Raw genomic sequence first — 19,661 nt, 5'->3', positions numbered from 1 at the left:
AGTGAATAATAGTTCCCCCCTTCCTTCCCTCCACCTTCATCATCTATTTTTGAGTCATTGCTCTCTAGTTTACCGACTTTACGTTTACTTCTCCTTTGTCTGGCTAGTGGCTGTGGCTTGTCTCGTCTGCGCCAACAATATCTTGGCTGTCATTGTCACGTCAATTCCCTACATAATATTTTGTTCGTCGTGTTTCGCCGTCAAATATTTTGTTCGTGTCGATTTGCTTTGCAGAGAAATTGATCAAATTATTATCTACATAGGTAATTAAAAACGCGGCAGCTTCGAAACTGAATTTGAGGTATGCAACAACAGATTTAGAGATTCGCAAGAAATTCACAACTCAAAACAGTCAAAACTCGTTCAAATTTCATCAGCAGCCAAAAATGGAAACGCGCAAAAATCAAGAATTTTCCGTCCGCCTGGATGAAAACATTTTTACAGACATCGTTCGCCTTTGCAAAATGACAAATCCCGAGAACAGGAAGTTTACTGTTGTTGGTGACCTCCTGTCCTCACAATCAGTGCCTCCAAAAAGCCATGACCCTCCGAGGCGTTCAGGCAGGGCAGGATTGGGGCCCCGCGGCCCATCGGGCTTTGCGCTGCCCACTTCAGCGGCACCATCTGATTCAGGGTATATTATGCTAATTCACGTCATTAATTAATTAGATATTATCTTTAATCTGCATTTTAATATTCGTTATTCTGTATGAATTGATAAAATCTATCATATATAAATGTACGTTATAGTTGTAAAAATAAAATATTTTTCAAAATTCAAAATATTTTTTCAGCACCACTGCTGCTCTTCAGGATTACAATGTTTCCTCTACTACCAAAAGAGGTAGAAATGTGCGCCAACAAAGAAAATCTGACAGAATGCAAGTAATTGTGGAGGAACTTGAGTCTCATCAGGAGGAGGAAATAGAGGATAGGTGGATTTTACTACCAGTATTTTTTTCTAAAAGCTATAAATTTATTTTGAGGCACACAATAAATATTTAAAGGAATTTTTCCTTTTCATATTTTTCTTGACGGATCTCATTTATAATCATATCTGCACAAAATTGATTTGATTTTTTTATGTTTTTTTTTTTTCTTTTTTTTTCGCAATTGTTGTAAAACAAATAATAAATAGATAATATAATAGGTATTCTAATTGAAAAATTGAGCACATATATTGTTAAATTTTTCAGTTCCATGGTATCTACTATTGCTACGACTTTCAAAAGAAGCAAAAAAGTTGCTGAGAAGCAGATTGAGGAAGAAGTTGCGTCTCAACAGGAAGAAGACAGTGATGATAGGTAAATTTAATATATTTCAGAATTAATCTTTTTTTTTCTATTTTTTCAAATATCCACATAATATCTTTCAGTATTATATTGACTTAAAGAATAAATTTTTTTAGTCAACTGTTCCGGCCCACCTTTCATAATATTAATATTGTTGCAGCAATTGTTGAGAAATATTATTTACTCTTTTAAAATTACAGTTTGATAATCATTTCTTATATTTGAATATTAATTATAGTGAAAGAATTCAAGAAGAAGTGCAAACAGAGACTGGCGAGGAATCAATACCATCTCAAGAGCAGTCGGCGGACAAATCAAAGTTAGATGACACAATAATTGCCTCAGGTACCAAGTTTGTAGACGATGTGGAGGAACAAGATGAAGACGAGCAACAACTAAAAAGGGAAAGGACATATTCAAACAGCAGCAGCAGCAGTTTGAGCATGAAACGCAAGTTGCCTACCACCAGCCACAGAGGGTATGCAGAAAAATTGCAAATACTTGAAAATAAATAATAATTTTGACCTTCCTTTCCAAACTTTTAGACTTCGTAACAGCGGGTTCATGTGCTACATGCTTGCTTCGTTACAAGCATTGGTTGCTGCGCAGCCTTTTTGTGACTTATTAGCTACGGCTGAGGTCCATTTGAATGAAGACAAACAAATTTATCACCTAACACACCTCAGCAGTGAGATCCAGGCGCCTTACGCATCAGAGACGGAAAAAGTGGATGAAGACATTACATTTCTCGAGGAATATGCCGAGCTGAGATACAAGCTTGACAGGAGCCACCAACAAGATGCTCACGAGTACATCATCAAAATGCTTGGGCAAGTGCAGGTCAAACTCAAGCATTTAAGGGACGTAGACATCTACGAAGCGTTACTGAGGATCAAAACTGTCATGCTGCCCTGCTATTGTGAAGGGTAAATTTCCATGACATACACAATCCATCTTTCAAACTTAGTGTTCTAAAAATTTTTGCTACAATTAAATATTTATTTTTAAATTTGTTTTCAGGATGTGCAAGCGGAATGTTACTCCAAATGATAATGCCGTGGAGGAGATTGTACTTTCTTTGTGCCTGCCAGACTCTGCAGATGACCATAAAACTGTCCAAGACCTCATTGATGCAAGCCTTCAAACTGAATTTGTGGATCGTTGCTGTGGCAAAAGCACCGCAGCTTACTATGTTTTCAGCGAGCTGCCAAGGTAAGATTTGAAATGCAAAAAATTCTTAATTTTACTATATTTATAAAGATTTTTAAAATTTGAATAATCAAATATTTCATTGTTAAAGAGTGCTGTTGGTCTGCCTGAAAAGGTATGATGCAGAAGGAGGAAAAATCAAAACGCCGATTGAAGTTTCAACTGATCTCGTACTTGCAGAGTACAGTGACATTGAAGAGTAAGTAACTTTGATGCAGGAAACCCCAGGGTAAAGCATAAAAAACCAATTTTGCAGTTCCAGGGATCAAATGAAAACCAATGAGGACAGTAAGAATGTTGATAAAATAGCCGTAAGTCCTTGAATTAAATTGAAAAAAAAATTAGAAATAAATTTTTTCTCTAGAATTTCACCAATAAAACCTATGAGCTTGTTGGTGTGGTCAATCACGAAGGGAGCACTATACGTCGAGGTGAAATTTTCTAATTACTATACTGAACCATCTTATTTCTTGATATATATTTGATAAATTTTTAGGACACTACACAGCATTAGTCTGGAATGGAACTGAGGGTGCTTGGGTGGAAGCCAATGATAAAAAGACCAAAGTAGTTGAAATGTCTAATGCAATTGTAGGCTCGTCCAAGACCTGCTATTTGTTGGTATATGTCCTGACTCGAGAGGATGAAAGACAGGAATATGCTGAGTCGTCATCTGAGTCAAGTGGTGACGAGATGAGTTATGAGAGTGACTGATCAGCAAAAAGGATAAATTGAAGAGTTGAACTGGATTTCGGAGGATATCAAAGTAGGACACATAAAATTCTTTTCAGTTTATGCATGCTTTCCATTTTTCCATATTGTGTAGCAAATTTCTCATCGTTACTTCGTAAATTAAAATAAAAGAGAAACTCCTAATACAAGTTAAAAATTTTGCTTTTGAATACTTGCCTGGCAAGAGTCTCGGCCGCCCTGTCCGATAAGTCCTGCACAGAAAAGTGTCGCGTGCACCGCATTTGGGGGGTATTTTGATTTCAAGGCGCATTCCTGCTGTGAGATAATAGGGACGGTGGCCTGCTTTAGGGTGCACTGAAGAGAACCGCTTGAGTTTTGTGTGCCCCATCCAGACACTATGGCCCAATTGTTCTCAAAAGACAGCCCTTTTAATTTAAAGGAAAGAAACAATTATTTTAGTGTATTGATTTTTTCAACTATCTTGAAAGTCACCTTGGGGAGGCAGGCAAATCGGTCGAATAACTCTATTGAAGGTGATTCGCATACTTAGTCTTAGGAGCATTATGTCGGCAAAAAAATCAACTTGGCGAAATGCGGGATGGATGATCATTTTGTCCACCGACATTATGACCGTCACGCGGTCCTGACGGCAGCGGTCGTGCTCGCCAATAATTATTTTGATGTCCTCAATTAAAATTCTATAGTATTTATAAAATAAATGGGTTAAAAAGTGCAAATTTGAAAACGAAATTATATTTAAATAAATAGCAGAAAAGATTAAAATGAAAATAACTCATAAACTCACTTTTTATCGTAACAGTGCGCCGCTGTAAGAACATATCTGTCATTTATGATGGACCCGCCGCAAAAAGGCGCGTAGTCCCGCTCTTGTGACACAAGAAGTGCCATCCACGGCATTGAATGTGGCACAGCTTCAATGCCTCCAACAATCCTACCATCGTCAGGTTCTATAAAGAAGTTGGCTCTAGGAGACCTTTGGCCGCTTGTTGTTGTGCTCGGTAAACCACAAACTTGCAAATACAAATTTTAACATCTTGCCTCGTTGGTATAAATATTTTTAACTACCGCAATCTGGGGAGTTTTGGGCATATTGCTGCACGTTATTGAAATAGTTGTTTGGCTGCTGCTGATTAAATCCAAATGCACCTGGTTGTCCAAAAGGCGGGACAAAGTAATTTGCCTTTGACAAAAAAGTGGAGGATTTTGCTGGAGACGGGTCATAAAAGTACTCAATGTGATTATTTTCAAATAAATCCGTTTCGTCTGCCTGCTAAATTTATCAAAAAATCAAAATTTGAAATCTAGAAATGATATTTTTTATTAACTCACCAAACAGCAAACTCCATTTAGAAAGGCAGTGATGAGCAAAAGAAGCTCCATTCTATCGCATGATGTGACAACCAACTGATTCTATATCAAAGCGGCGTGGATTTTTTCCATTGAAAAAATAGATCAAACAAATACCCGTGTTTGTATTAAATTGCGTGATACCCACACGTTATGTGGGTAGTGTTAATTTTGGCAACGGCGAGTTGATGACACCAGCAGTTCTAGTAATTTCTCTTTTATTACAATTTATTTCAACGTAGAATTTTATCTTCATCTATTGTCTTGTCACTCACTCTATATGAAATAATATAGTAGTAATGCATAAAAAATTCGATATCATATGTAATATAATAAATATTTTTATTCAAGATACGGAGTAATTAGGAGTAATACTTTTTGTTGCAGGGTGATAATATAAAAGAAAATAACACTGATAAAAAATTTTTGTAATTGTATTTATTGAGCAATAATTATTTTTAAAAAGTCTAATAAAAAATTACTAACATTATCACTTATGCTAAAAATTATACAGTTCAAATTCAGGCCAAAAATTCAGTGGTCTCGAAGAGAATGCCTCGTTGGTTAATTATTTCAGCATTTAGAGGCAAAGTGCTAATAATATTATAAAAGGTGTATGATATTTTTTTACTTGCAAAAATTCACTTTGTACAAAACGGAAACACACGCACACGGAAGCTCAAACAAAACTGAAAGTGTATGCATTGAAAAATAAAACAAATCACTTTCACTGATAAGTCTTGGCAATCAAAGCCATGCAGGCGGAGATGTAATCAGCCGTTGGTGCTGCATGTGCATTGGTTTGCGGGTTTGCTTTTGGCTCGAATGGGGAGCAAGAGTGATAGAAGTCGTGTCACAGGCGCTTCCACAATGATGGACAGTGCAATGCCTGCCATGAAGGACGTCGCCACAAAACCAAAAATCAGTTGAACCTGAAAATGTTGCGCACAAAATTTATTTAAAATGATCAAAAAGTTGCAAATAGAAAATTATTGAAACAAAATCACAGGGTATGCATTTAAAAAATTAAGAACTGGAAAATTTTTAATGATATTCCCTATAAAAATTTTTTTTCATCGATGAATTAGTTTAATGATTACATATTTAAATTAAATTAAGTATGCGTGTTTTTTTGTATATTTCCTCGGAAGATTTAGAATCAAATATGATTTTTTTTAAACTAAAAAGAATTTGATCCATACTGCCTTTATTTCAATGGCAATGCGTATGGTTTGATTTAATTTTATACTTTGTGAGAGCTTCACTTACGACAAGGTCTCTATTCATTATGATGGGCGCGTCCATGTTATTAAGAGCCCATTGGATGATACCCGAGTGGACGAGGTAGGCGCAGTAAGTGGCCCTGCTGAACGGGACGAGGAGTTTCGAGCTCAAAACCTTGCTCACCCAGCCTGCAAATTTTCTCGCAAAGTTATCTTTTAATTTTTTTTTTTTAAATAAAATCGTACCTCCGTGGCCTGAAGTGCAGGCGACAAGAATCCAGGCAATGGTGACTGCCCACAGGGTGTGCGAAAGAGCCACGTAGGCCGCAGAGGCCGCGGTGCCCAAGAGGCGGCCGTACAGGGCGTGCACCAGGCCGAAGTTGGTTGAGATGGCCAGCGTCCAGCCAAGGAACACCACAGTCTGCCATTTAGCCAAAATTAAATAACGGAAAGAACAATTTATAACAGATTTATCACCTTGGTCATTTTGACAGCGCCGTTAGTCTCGCTGAGGAACCAGCCGGCGGCCATGCCGACCAGGTAGGGCCCGAATCGGGTCCAAGGCTTGTCGTAGAGATCGTCAAAGAGATCAAATGGCTTGTCGACGCTCGGTTGGTGCTGCAGATTGTAGCTGATGGTGCCTGTGATGGCCCAAGAGGCCAGCAGGAGCACCAAACTTAGTACGACGGCCACTCGAGGACGCCTAAAATTTTCGTCACAGAAAATTTTTAAGCAAAATTTTGAATTTAAATGTCAAACCTGATGTAAATGAGCAAGAGAGCAGTGCCGACCAAGTAGAACTGCGTGTCTGCCGCCAAATACCAACTCCAAATCATGCACTGGAAAAGATTATTATTTGTTAAAAATTTCCAGGACAAATTTGATGAAAATTTGGTTTCCTCTTGATTATTAATATGGTCAAAAATTATGCCTATTTAAAAATAATCTATGTAATCAAAATTATTAATTAATCAGATGTAGCAATAATTAATTGATTTGTCGAGAAGCGCTTTAGGGTTTTACAATAATTGAAAGTTAAATGCACTTGTTGATTCAACTGAATTTTCTCAAGAAAAAACATTATTTTCTTTTATACAAGTTAAAATCATCTGAAATAAAATTACATGCAAATCAAAATTTTACAATTAAAGCGTCATCGCATCGCCTTCATTGGGAAAAGCAATTTTTACATTTTTTTTTATATCAAAATGACATGTTTTTCTTTTCATTGTTGACTGGGATGCAAAATTTTACTAAATTTTTTGAAATAAATTTAGTCTTTTTGAAAAAGTATAAAGTATGATACTTGAATCTAAATAAATTAAGAAGATGTTGTTTAATCACCATTTGTTGAACGGGAAACAGTGTGTTGATGTAGAGGAAATTCCTCCACCACACTTTAGGGCAGGTCAGGTGGTCCCAGGTCGGCGGATCAAAGACCGAGTGGCTTGCCTGGTACTGCGAGGTGACCGAGACGAACGCCAAAGCAATCACGTATGGTGGTGTCAGCCTTGATTCAAAATTGAGAGGCAATAAAGTTTGTTTTAAAGAGAAAACGACCAAGTTTACGACTTGTTTTAGAAGAATTATCGAAATAAAAATAAACTACCTGATAAATCTGTAGATAAAGAAATTGAAGAAATTCCTAATGCTGCGCACCACGCTGTCGGTGCAGGGCTTCTTGGTGTCGCGCGACCTCAAAAAGACGTACGCGAGCAAAGTACCGCTTCAGAGAGAAATTGAAAGATTTATTAAACAAATGTAGGTACAGGTGATTAATGGGGTATTTTAGGCATACACACCTGACAAAGAAGAAAGTGTCCACCGAAAAATTACCATTGCTGATCGATTGGAAGAGAAAATCTTTTTCCACAAGCAAGCGGAAAGCCTGGTTGTCTAATTGAACAAATAATTAAAGAGCATTTTCACAGCAAAATATTATATGACGACACACAAAAAACGCTTAATTTTTATCAAATTATTTAAATGCTGTTAATTTATTAGAGTATTTTTTTTTTAATATTACTTTTTTGATTTGGTTGTAATTTTCAATCAAAATAATTTTTGATCAAAATAAACTCCTCGCTTATGAAAAGCATAATTTTCTGTTTAATAATGCGTATTCCTAGGACAAAAAATGTGCTATTTTGAAAATCACCTGTCTGATGTCAGGTTTATAATTTTTTGGGGAAAAGTTTTTCTTAAACACCAATTTGCTTTCAAATTTTCACACATTCAATAAGAAAAAGTGAAAATCGACGTCAAATTCTGTTATTTAATAATATTTCTATTAAAATAAAAGGGCTTACTTGAAAATCTGAAGGTGTACAGGCAAGTGTGGCAGGCAATGACCCAGATGAGCGAAAAGACCCTGAGTCCGTGGACCGTGGTCAACGAGCCCTCGTGCTTTTCCTTGTCGGCAAAAAATCGTTTGGCATTTTGCCTGACAGAGAAAGCCGTCAGAATTTCCAGTGCTCTGCCTGAAATTTTTGTAAGATATTATTAAAAGAAAAAATTGTCGAAATTTCTACTTTGCAAAGCACCAGAGCTCTGGTCATCGAGGACCGCAGGGCACTTAATACTGTGCCGCTCTTCGACGACGCCCGTCGGCCCGCGGGCCGTGTAACTCAAAGTGTTGGCGTTGCATTCGTCGCCTGAATTAAAACACAAACACCACAAGTCAGCATGCGAAGGATCATGCAAGATGTCGTCGGCAAACCTTTTTTGCAGGTCTCCAGCTTTTTTGGCGGCTTTTCTTTGAAGGACTGGTGCAAGTCCACTGACGTTCCCACGACAGTTACCGTCAGGATTGCCATACATAGGACGCTGAAACGTTTCATTCGAGTCAGTTTGGAAATTCCGAGCACTAAATTTTGAAACTTGATTCAGGATATCAAAATTAAACACTTTTTGTTCTGTCAATCATAGAATAAACCGGTGAGCTTTTTCATATAAAACTGTGCACAAAAGTCAGAATTAACTTTTCAGTAAAATGAAATTTTGATTGAATTCTGTTAATCGATCTGTAGTAATTAAATATAACATTTTTATGACATTATATAAATTATAAATAAAAGAAGAAATTCTTTTAATGAAGCATCAGTAGAAGAAAAATTGTCTATAAAACATGATATTTAAGAATTCAAAAATTAATTTATAATCCATTTATTTTAAATTCAAGACAAGTAAATAATTGTTCAATATTAATATTTAAATATTCTCCTCACAAGAAAATGATGAATCCAGGATCTCCGAAGAATGTGTACTCGCCAGGCAAACTCCTAATTTTGGCCACTTTTATTTCTCGGGGCGGTCCATATCTAGGTGCAGTTTGTTGCAGCATCAGTTGCATCAGCTGCCTCACCTCAGCCTGCTCGCCGCATTCGGAAGGCAAACACAAGCCCAGCGAAATCTTTCTCGGCTGAAAAGGCGATAATTAACATCAAACACGATCAGTACTAATTCAAGGTTGAACGGAAATTTGATTTTTCTAGAAACCTTGTTACTTTTGTTTGTTTGACAATTTTGCCATGGGCTTCAATACTAATAACGTAGGCCTTGTCTTGGGTTTGTGCTTAATTTGTAAATCACGATAATTTATCGGGCCAATTTTCAGTCCAAGGCATAGAATGCAAATGCCTTCACAGAGTACGTGTGTGCAAAATTGTGTAAGTAGAACGCACTAAAACTTTATTGCATCTAAACATTTTTATTTTTTGCTTCTTTTAAAACTTAATGTCAGTCAATTAAAATTCTACGCGATTTCCTCGGTTGACGAAACAGTTTCCTTGTCGCAATTCCAGAAAGTCCATCATTTTAACTAAATCGTGTGCTCGCTGAAATTATACAGGCGCAAGTGCACCGGAGCGAAACACGCCTTGCTCCAGAGTTAGGAAACTTCCAACACGAAATGCTCGCATTAAATTTAGGCAAAATGTTGTAAAAATAATATGTAAATAATTATGTTGTTTTCCTCACTTTTGGCGTGAGTTCGTGCGTCAGGTTGACCAACAGGGTTGCGATTCTGAAGACGGTTGTCGTCGAATCGGTGGTATTTGCGGTCAAAGCGTCTTTGTTGATCAAGTCGCACTCAAGTCGGGAACCTAACCAGTACTCGCTGGCAAACATGAATCGGGCGCTGCTGCGACCTGTTGCATCGATAACTGCAAAAAAATTATTTATCAATTAAAATAAATAAGTTACATCATTATTAATATTTTAACTATTCAAAAGAAGATGATTATCGATTTTCAAATAAATTATGCGTTATTTTAACTTGCGAAAAGATTTTACTATATTAGTTATTCATAATTTATTTTCAAAAAATATTTTTTCTTTTTTTACCAAGGTTTTTGTGCTTTTAGTTTTTAATTGTCAAAACACACATTGACTGTAATACAAATTTAAATGCAAATTTAAAGCGATTAGCAAACAATTGTCAATTTGCATAATGTATTATTTGATGAACAATACAAGGTTGAAAGCTTTTTTTACGAATAGCGGAAATATTAGATATTGAATGATATTTAGTAGAAAAATCTTTTCTATTTCTGTAGTTTTTTATTATTTAGTAATTAGATCAAAAAGTTCAGTCTTTGGTCTAGTCAATGAATTTTTAATATGACATTGATAAATTAAAACATTACTCTATAAATCTAACAATAGTGTGCCTTTTATTAGGGAAAAATAGCTCATACATACAACACTTGATTTAACATGGGATCAACGTCAAATATGAAAATTATGTAGATTCTTGAGATAAATTGAAATGATAATTAAGATGCAATGTTTCAGAAACTTTTTCACGCTCAAATTTATTTTTAAAGGCCATCAAGATCAAAAAAGAAACTAAATTGTATAAGCAGACCGATTACGAAACCTAGTCTATTGCTCTACATTAAAATATTCAAAGGAAATTTAACATGCGATTATCACGTCGTCGTCGTCACGTCTGTCAAATTACTCTTGCGTCACGAATAGGCCAGAGCAACCTTGGCTTTGAAAAATCAGATTACCGCCCATACATGCAGTGCATCTGACAGACAAAGCTTGTCTGCGCCGCTTTTCTCTCAAATAGAAAAAAAATTATAATAAAATGATTCGGGCCGTGTTTAAAAGCAATTCCGCCGGCGCCAATCAAGAGAGGAAAAATTATACGAGATGGTCAGCCAAAAGGCCGCTGAATAAAAAATGAAGCTGCGGTGCGTATTCACTTTCTCTCGCAGCATCGTGATTAAATTCTCTCTTAAGTAAGTCGATCACCCAGGACTTTCTTCGGGAGAAAAAAATAACACACACTGCGGTTTTTGTTGATTGGCGCGAAATTCATTCTCAAAGTTATCACGCTCTGCAAATGCGCGCAAGCAGAATTTTTGTTTTATCTCATTTTTGTTTGTTTATTTCACCCGAATCGACGATCAAGTTTGTTTTTATAAATAATTTACAATCAATGCGAACTGGAGCGTTTTGATCTTTCTTCAAGATTGGGCGAAAACGCACAGAAAAGAAAAATAGGTTCGTCAAGTGTTTTAAATTAGCCATTTCAAGGCTGAATGTTGACTGTCTATTTATGACACGTAACAAGAATCAGGCAGAAAATTTTTAACTCTATTCCATAATTACGGGTTTGCTGATTTCATGGCTAGGAGGAGCAGAGGAGGAGGAGGAGGAGGAGGAGGAGGAGGAGGAGGAGGAGGAGGAGGATGTTCTATGAGCAAAAACGACGCCAATTAAAATTAAGAAGGAATTTTTCTCACTTTTCTTCTTCCGTGTAAAAATTAACAAGCTTTTATATAATAGCTTTCTTTGATATATAACATTATAAATGTAGTGAAATTTTAATTATAAATTTAAAAATAATGGTTAAGTTATTTGTGATTTAAGTATACTATTAATTGGAATTAATAATTGAACTTCAAATTTGAGCTTCTGATATTTTATTTAAATTTTCCATCCATAAAAAATTGCAGAAATAAATTATTTTTTAATTTTTTTTCTCATTCTAAAAAAATTTGGTAGAAAAAGTATTGTGTCTGTATTGAAATTTTTGAGGATGTTTTCTAGTCGGAAATAAAATAACCAAATTTAATAGATATTTAAACATTCAAGTGATCTCCTGAGTATTAATATTTCCATTGAAGAATAGAAGTCTTTTGTGCTTAAGAGGCTGAACATGATTTCTTTCGGTGATAAGTATCAATGAGCGAGACATGAACGCGCGAAATTTGACCAGTGTTTGAAGGACGGAGACTTTATATCGTTTCTCGCAATCAAGATTTCAAACTTTCGTTTCACCTCCGACTCGTTTTTTCTGTGTGCAACGAAGGAACTATTAATTGCAAAGACGCGATTACATTTTTTTGTGTTACTCAACCGCTCAGAGCCACAAATGAGGCGCGGACAAAGCGTGCACACGTTACGTGTATAAAAAGTATATATAAACTCGTCCGCCGCGACTATTATATCAGGGAGCTCCGAAAATATGAAAGTAAAAGTCGTCTGCACGCCGCAGGAAATAAAAGCTGCGATTTTTCTCCGGACCGAAAGAAAGCAGCAGCCTAATCAACCGGCGAAATTCACCACCTATGTGCTGTGTTGATCTAACGGAGTCTGCACTATTCTTATTCAAATGAGACGGCGTGTTAATGAAAAGAATAGGGCGTCACCTCATATGAAAATTGAGTCTTGTAATTGTTAGAACGCGTTGTTTGAAAGTGGTTCAAAGAAAAAGTTTTTAGGGCGAATCTTATTAAGTGCGTCCAATCGAAACATTCGCTTTATCATGGACCAACGAAGGTCACTTTTTGTCTCTGCTAAGTAAAACCTGAAAATTGTGCTACTTTAATTAAATAGAATGACGAGAATGGACGGGACGGCGATTTATTACATCTTTGAACGTCAATGCGTTTTAAGCAATAATTACAATTAGAAATTAAATTTTAATTGGAAGAATATTGAGAGAAGTAATAATTAATTTATAATAATGAATGCTAACATTGAGGTAGAATATTTTTTTTAAATACCATAATTACTTTTCATAATAGGCATAGATTTTTTCTGATGGGAATTCTTGTATTAAAAGAGTGTAATAAAGAGTGAATTAACCTGCAGTCCTGCACTCAATGAAATTGATAAGTGGTAATCTTTGTCTGTATATACAAATGAATAGAAGTAAAAAAACATAACACAAATTGATATCTGCATCTGTTGGCATGTGTCATTCAATACTTTCAGGAGACATTTTGAAAATAATTACATCCGTGGTGAAAATGAAAATCTTTCCAATTAAACAGAACTTTTTAGATTAAATTTACTTCTGAAATGGAGAATGAAGAAATGTATTCAATTTTTGTGAATCTGCATAATTATACTGATTGTGAATTAATTTTATGCCAACTCTGTGGTCTATATTAAAGCAACACTTTGAACGTAGGTCTTTCAGCTCCTTTATAATACTTTATTCTAAACTTGGGCTAAATTAATAAAAGAACTTATTATATTCTAATAAAATTAATAATATTTGTACTATTCATTTAATTTTTAACTTATTAATTACATAATTTTGCATTATAATACACCTATATCTAGTCCAAAATGAGACAATGGAGCTATAAAATTTGTTTGCTTTTTTAACAGCTTAAAAGGTTTTATAGTCATGCTGACTGAGCACCACTATTATGAACCGTATAAAGATTCACTTTCTGGCCATATTATTTACGGTGCTAGACTCTATTCATCAGTGAGTCGGTAAATGTCATTGTCAGAAACGTTTTGTGCTCGTCTGACCGCCAGACACGACCAATTAACTTTATATCTTTCGATTATCTAACTTTTTTATGAAAATAGGAATGAATAAAATAAAATTTATAAATTACTTTGGTGCTCTGTAATTTTTACTACTATAAATTTGTATCAAAAATTTTTTAGTAGAAGTAAAATTAATTTAAATCATTTTTTAATCTGATATTCATAGATTTTAAATTAGAAAACGCATCAATTATTTGTTCCCATTTATTTTGTGATGATTTTTTTTTGTAGTTTTTCTTTTTTTAATTTGTTTGATTCTTTTAAGAAATATCTGATTTTTTTCTCGCTCATGACATCAGAATGTTGATTCATTTTATAATTCACTTAATCATTATAGATTAAAAATAATTTCTAAAAGTTTTCACTGCAATATGTGCTATAAATTATAAAAAATACAACACCAGCATCAAAGCAATTATTACGAAATTTGAGATTCGATCAAGAACTTTTTTAGAGTTAATATTGTCATTTGGTGAAAACTCGTGAATATTATATTTTATTGATCAAAGTGGCTTAACAAGTTTTGGGCCTTCAAGTGCCCAGCGGCAAACTCACTCGGCTCATATAAACTTTTAGCCATAACATAATTACGCGTCACGCGCAGCATCAGATGAGAGTGCATAAGCGCGATGACGCATTCCGAATTTTCTCTTTCAGCCGTCTGCCCTCTCGCGTAATGTAACATGATTACCAAACAAAAAACCAAAAAAACAATATATGCTACGTGAATGAGCTCATTTTTTGCATCGACACTTTCTTTGATTGATGAATGGTATCATAAAAGGTTTCAAAGATTAAATTAATGAGAAAGAAGGAAGTGTGTGTGTGTGTGCATGCGTGCACTTATGAACTTCATAGAGAGGAGGAAGAAATGGCAGGTATATTAAGGTATGGCTTCTAAATTTCGGGCGGTTCGAAAGTTACGCATGTGGAGAAACCAGTTCGCTGACAGGCGATGCGAGTCTTTCCCTGCAAATTTTTATTTTTGGCAAAAACTTGGTAAATATCATGTTTCATCCGTTTAAAAAAAAAAAAAATAATAATAATAATTGAATATTGAAAAAGAAAGATTGACTAAATTCTATCTAAAAAATTTCAAAAATTTCAACATTAAAAAAATTAACAGTAATTTTTTTATTCAGTACAAATTTAACAGTCTACTATAAGTCAGAATCTGTAATTATTACTAAAAATTAATAACATATTATGGTTTGAACCACCGATATGATTATAGTATTGAGTAAAAAGTTCGCCCAGGGGACTTTGCCTACTGTTCTACGCTGCTGTGTATTTCGGCAACTTTAATTCGGCGTTCATGGGCCAAGGTTGAACGGTGTGTTACGCAGCGAGCGTCCAGTAAAAGCAACTAAAAAAGTGGACGTATGCTTTGCACCATCTGTCGTTAATAAATCTTACGATTTCTTAATTGATCTTGGACCATGAACGACCAACAAATAAATTCAAAGAATGTAAATAAAAACAAAATGAGATCCCAAGATATATCTTTATTCTATGAAAATTACTCTTTTATCAGTTCCACGCAAAATGACAAAAGTATATTTGTCTGGTTTAGTCAACTCGTTAGCAATTTTCACTCTGTCGGCAAAAGTTTCGCGTCAGAGGCGAAAAACGGCGTAGGAAATCCGAGTTTGCTTTCCGATTAGCACTCGTCAAGAGAAAATATCTCAACGCCTCCAAAAGGAGAAGACGCTGCGTAGAGTAAAAAAGTCTAGAGAAAACGACGACGCGTCGTTACATAAAAATTTCACCACGCGGAACCGCTAGTTTTTTCGCCACAAATCATCGGCGAAAATTGGTAGAGAAATTGATATGTTGGTTATATATTGATTTTTAATTAAGAAGATAAAAATTCTCTTTTAGATATTGTTACTCTCACACTTTATTAAGCTAATTAAGTTTAAAAAAGCTTCATCAATTAAAATAAAAACCATAATTATTTGTAAAATGATGTATCTGGATCATAAATGATCACGGATTTAAAACATTTCCCTTGAAGGTGTCTGTGAAAACACGATTTTTATTATTATGTTCATACTCTGATAAGTTTCGCGCTCTCGAAAATCGCATGTTGTGCGCCAGCTTTCGGCTGATCCGGCGCGCTTATTCTTTTCTTTCACTAAAAGCGTATGCGATAAAAAATAATATTGCGCACTTGCTTTCAATTGACAGTTAATCAGCACTTTCGTTTGCTTTTATGCGTTCCTCATCATCTGAGCCCTGCAGCTGTGTTGCGAAATGAATGTATGGAAAAAAAAAATGATTAACCAGAAGAAGAATTTTGTTTTTTTCCTCACTTGCAATTATTTTTTCGTCAGGATTGTCTAATTTATTTGCTTTCTAAAGTGAAAAATAATTGAGGTAAAATGCGCGAAACGGTATATTTGTTGAAGACGCCGCTAAAAAAGGATAAAATACTGCGACTTAATTGGTGCGATGGGTGCAATACCTAACGGGTTAGATAGTAAAATATATATCAGGCTGAACTGGTTTAAATTTAACGGTGTGAATCAAGTTTTTATAAATATTCTAAAATAATTGCACAACTTTCTTCTTAAAAATTGCAAAACGAGCTGCAATATTTAAAAAAAATTATAATATTGTTTTTTGTTTTATTCATTACACCGCATAACACTATCAAAACGTCTATATACATTTAAGATAATTAAACTAAGGTCATATTGTAAGGATTACTAGAGTCAAAACAATGGACCAAAAATAGCATTATATTATTTTTGTCAATTGTCATTTTATTAAAATAATTTAGAAAAAAAAATAAGCAAAATCAAAGCTTCTTTATTTTGCAAAATTTAATTGATTTTTTTCAAAATTTTTATACCATTTTATTCATCCAGACAGACCGAAAAAACTTTCAATCAGGTGAACAAAATCACCTGGCTGACAATTAAAATTAAGGATACCCAAAACTAATTTTGGCAAATCATGAAAAATGTTTAAACTGACTTTTCTCAGCCCAGGGTTGCGCGTTGCGAAGTCCGAGGGCAACCCTCCGCATCCCTTGCAGGCACTGGGGTTCGAGGGAGGTGTTGTTGGGCCACGAGAGTGGCGCCACGGGGTCCCAAACGTGGAGCATGGCGCCGAGGTCGGCGCCGGCGAGGCCCGCCAGCGTCGCCGCGACGATCAGCGGCAGCAACATGTTCACGCGGCCCGGTTGAAATTGACTGAGTGAAGAAAAAGATTTTTGGGCTCCCCGTCCACTCCGGTACAAACGTCCGGCACCCAGATGCGAGAGAGACACGCGCGCACCTCTTTGCTTTCTCTCCTCTCATCTGCGAGTCGCGCCGTGCAACACCCAAAAAACGTTTCCCTTCCGCCAACGCTTTGCTTTTCAATTTTGTGTGTTTTTCATTTTTTGACTCAAGTGTGTTGCTTCTTTTGGAAATAAATACTCTAGAGAAACAAAAAGGAAAAATCTTGAATCTAAAAATGCTGAAAGATTTACTTGCAACATTTGCTTATAGTAATACAGTGAGACAGTTCTTTTATTAAGCAAATTTATTGTTGTCAATGTTGTCATTCTAGAGATTTTGATTCCAAAAAAATCTCATTCCAGTCACTATTTTTAGTTGTTTAACTGCTTTAAAGCTACAATAGACTATCAACAAATTTAATTTCTGTAATTTCTGTATCGTCAAGTTCTAGTTCCAGCCAATTATAATGAATTTTACTCATAACAAATTTCTGTTTTGCTAAAAACTAAAATAGTTTTTTTTTTATATTTACTAAAAAAAACATTCACTTCAGTGCGTATTTTAATTTAAATTTTAGCAAAATTTTAATTTTTGAAATTATAAAAATAAAACAAACAATTAAAAATCTTAAAAATTTTAATTGCAAAATTCAGAATTCAATTAGAATGTAATTTTTTACACAATTATGGACAAAAGAAATTTTTTTTGTAAATTTCCCAATGATTTTAATTGGTACAATAATTAATTTTTAATTTATGAGCAAATTCAACTTCTTTTTGCATCTTAGTTAGAAGAAACCTTCTTTTCTATCTCAATATTTGATCATATACACAGAAATTAGCAATGGAAAAACAATTTTACTCTTTATTATGTTCCAAACAAACTAAGTCTCTGACTTTTAATTATCTCACTGCACAGCAACTTTCCCTGAAAAAATTAGCACCCCGGTAAACAGGGACCAACCTTTATATCATCGCAGACAGCAGGATAAGAAGAAGCTTATTAGTTATTTTTACTTCCAATTATCCTCCTTGACATGTGTATTACTTTTGAAATTTTTTCGCTCCGTCTCTTTTAAACAAGTAAATAGACGACCTTGCGATGCATCATTTATCACTTTCGTGCGCTTTCTTCCAAGGATGCTAATTTTTGGCCCGACCAACCTCAACCGTTTAATATTTAATTTCAGATTAATGCAGGTGTGAAAATATAATTCTCCTCTTTTACATCTCTGCAAGCATAAAATTAGCACCCGTTGAAGTGGCGCATTTTCTGACTAATTCCATTTTCATCTCTCTCGATGTGACAGCGACCTGCGGCCAGCAGCTGTTTATTTTTCGCGCATAGTGAAAGTGAGTGAGCGAGCTGCTCTCTGCAAATAACCAGCCTCACCTGCTGGTCACCAAATACGCGACCACAAAACCGCAAACCAAAGACCTTCAGGAAAGACAGGAAATAATTATCCGAAATTTTCACCCCTTAATTATTGGTTAAGATATACTTAAGATAAAACTTCCCCCCTTAGTTGATTCAAAAATTGTCGAATAAAAAATTAAAACATTATTTTATTTGCTAGTACATTCAAATATATTATATGGACGTGTATTTGTCCAGTCAAAATACTACCTTTGAAAATTTTAAAAATCCTACATCTTGCTTTCTACTATTTATGAAACAGAAATGCAGCTAATAGTACTAAAATTATCTTTTTACCTCTTATTTAACTGTGGGGCACTGTGGGGGACAATTAATCCTAAGGTCAAAGGCTGAGGTTAATTTTCAGAGCGTTCACGAGTACAGATTTAAAATCGTCATCGCATCAAAATTATTTATCAGCTTTATTTGATCTATATCTTAACGTTTTTGCTAGATACACTCCTAACTTCTTCAGAATTCACAATAATATACAAGATTGGAAAAAATATTATAAAATATATAACTTATTCTTGTTTTCCAATGATTGCTTTTATTAATTATTTTTAAGGAACCATGAACGCATCTGAACAGATCAAAAGAATATATTCTTTAACTACGTCCACATCAGATAATTTATATGGATACATTGTATAATGTAACTTGTGATTGCAGGGAGCAATGTTGAATCCTTCTAAAATCTCTCACTTGCGACCTTCGAGTACATAAAAAATATACAGGTTCAATTTTAGTCCAGTCAGGCAGTTTCAAGTTAGTATGTGTACGTGTTCATAATGTTCGTTCGGAGTTCAGATTGGCGTCGATTGCGCTGCACTGTTTTTTTCCCTCTTTTCTCTCAACCTTTAAATTTTTACACCTGACACTGCGATTGCAAAACTTTAAAAAGGTCCACAGTATATTGTGCAAAGGAATTTGAACTTGATTTACTTTTTTATTCTCTCACTGGACGATGAAAATCTTTCAATTCAGCTTTTGACCTCATATGTAACAAAAAAGTGATTAGATTAGGACCGTTTCCGCGTTTCGGAACACAAAACGCTCTTTTTACGCGCTGTCAATTTCAGTATGTATCTATATGTGCCATCCGCTCCGCGTTGAATACAAATTGAAATCTCTCTTCTTCGTATTCAACTATAGTTTAACTCAACTTAATTATGCTTTGTCCAATGCGCACATGAAATGCATTGTAAGAAATAAAATGCTTGCAAAAAAAGCCGCACCGTTGAGTGTTTTTCTTCCAACTTTTAAGTAATTTAAATTCTACATAAATAAAAGACTCCCTATTCTAAAATCCAAGCAGCCTGAAATTATGGTCAATTTTTATTATTATTTGGTATTATTTTATTTTTAGGAACCATTCAATATTGATAAGAATATAATTTTATTTTTATTAACGATATGATTAA

At 34.8% G+C, this 19,661-nt stretch overlaps 3 protein-coding genes across 4 annotated transcripts; 1 reads left to right on the top strand and 2 right to left on the bottom strand.

The window, feature by feature from the left end:
* Positions 1-75: 75 nt before the first annotated feature.
* On the top strand, positions 76-3,384 carry LOC132201766 (uncharacterized). Its single transcript, XM_059628214.1, has 12 exons — positions 76-211; positions 264-301; positions 353-634; positions 795-935; positions 1,197-1,304; positions 1,531-1,770; positions 1,838-2,218; positions 2,313-2,504; positions 2,593-2,700; positions 2,758-2,812; positions 2,866-2,932; positions 2,998-3,384. The coding sequence occupies exons 3-12, from the start codon at positions 387-389 to the stop codon at positions 3,213-3,215; spliced, it is 1,758 nt and encodes a 585-aa protein (XP_059484197.1). The 5' UTR covers positions 76-211; positions 264-301; positions 353-386; the 3' UTR covers positions 3,216-3,384.
* On the bottom strand, positions 3,281-4,596 carry LOC132201774 (trypsin-1-like). Its single transcript, XM_059628228.1, has 5 exons — positions 4,545-4,596; positions 4,281-4,485; positions 4,000-4,225; positions 3,687-3,892; positions 3,281-3,619 (listed from the first exon to the last, which is right to left on the bottom strand). Exons 1-5 carry the CDS (start codon positions 4,593-4,595, stop codon positions 3,384-3,386), a joined length of 924 nt encoding a protein of 307 aa, XP_059484211.1. The 5' UTR covers position 4,596; the 3' UTR covers positions 3,281-3,383.
* Positions 4,597-4,988: 392 nt separating this feature from the next.
* On the bottom strand, positions 4,989-16,884 carry LOC132200154 (nose resistant to fluoxetine protein 6-like). 2 transcript variants are annotated; one of them, XM_059625397.1, is made up of 14 exons: positions 16,574-16,884; positions 9,764-9,948; positions 9,013-9,206; positions 8,505-8,611; positions 8,317-8,439; positions 8,095-8,265; positions 7,588-7,681; positions 7,395-7,511; positions 7,130-7,295; positions 6,545-6,624; positions 6,263-6,488; positions 6,032-6,206; positions 5,832-5,974; positions 4,989-5,494 (listed from the first exon to the last, which is right to left on the bottom strand). In XM_059625397.1, exons 1-14 carry the CDS (start codon positions 16,764-16,766, stop codon positions 5,336-5,338), a joined length of 2,133 nt encoding a protein of 710 aa, XP_059481380.1. In that variant the 5' UTR covers positions 16,767-16,884; the 3' UTR covers positions 4,989-5,335. The 2 variants fall into 2 exon arrangements, with proteins under 2 accessions (XP_059481380.1, XP_059481381.1); XM_059625398.1 differs by lacking the exon at positions 8,317-8,439.
* Between the last annotated feature and the right edge of the window lie 2,777 nt (positions 16,885-19,661).

The sequence above is a fragment of the Neocloeon triangulifer genome, unplaced genomic scaffold, assembly GCF_031216515.1.
Source record: "Neocloeon triangulifer isolate White Clay Creek 2 clone unplaced genomic scaffold, ASM3121651v1 ptg000014l, whole genome shotgun sequence".
Classification (NCBI taxonomy): Eukaryota; Metazoa; Arthropoda; class Insecta; order Ephemeroptera; family Baetidae; genus Neocloeon; species Neocloeon triangulifer.
Note: the sequence above shows the minus strand (reverse complement) of the source record. Positions and strands in the feature narration are given on the sequence as shown.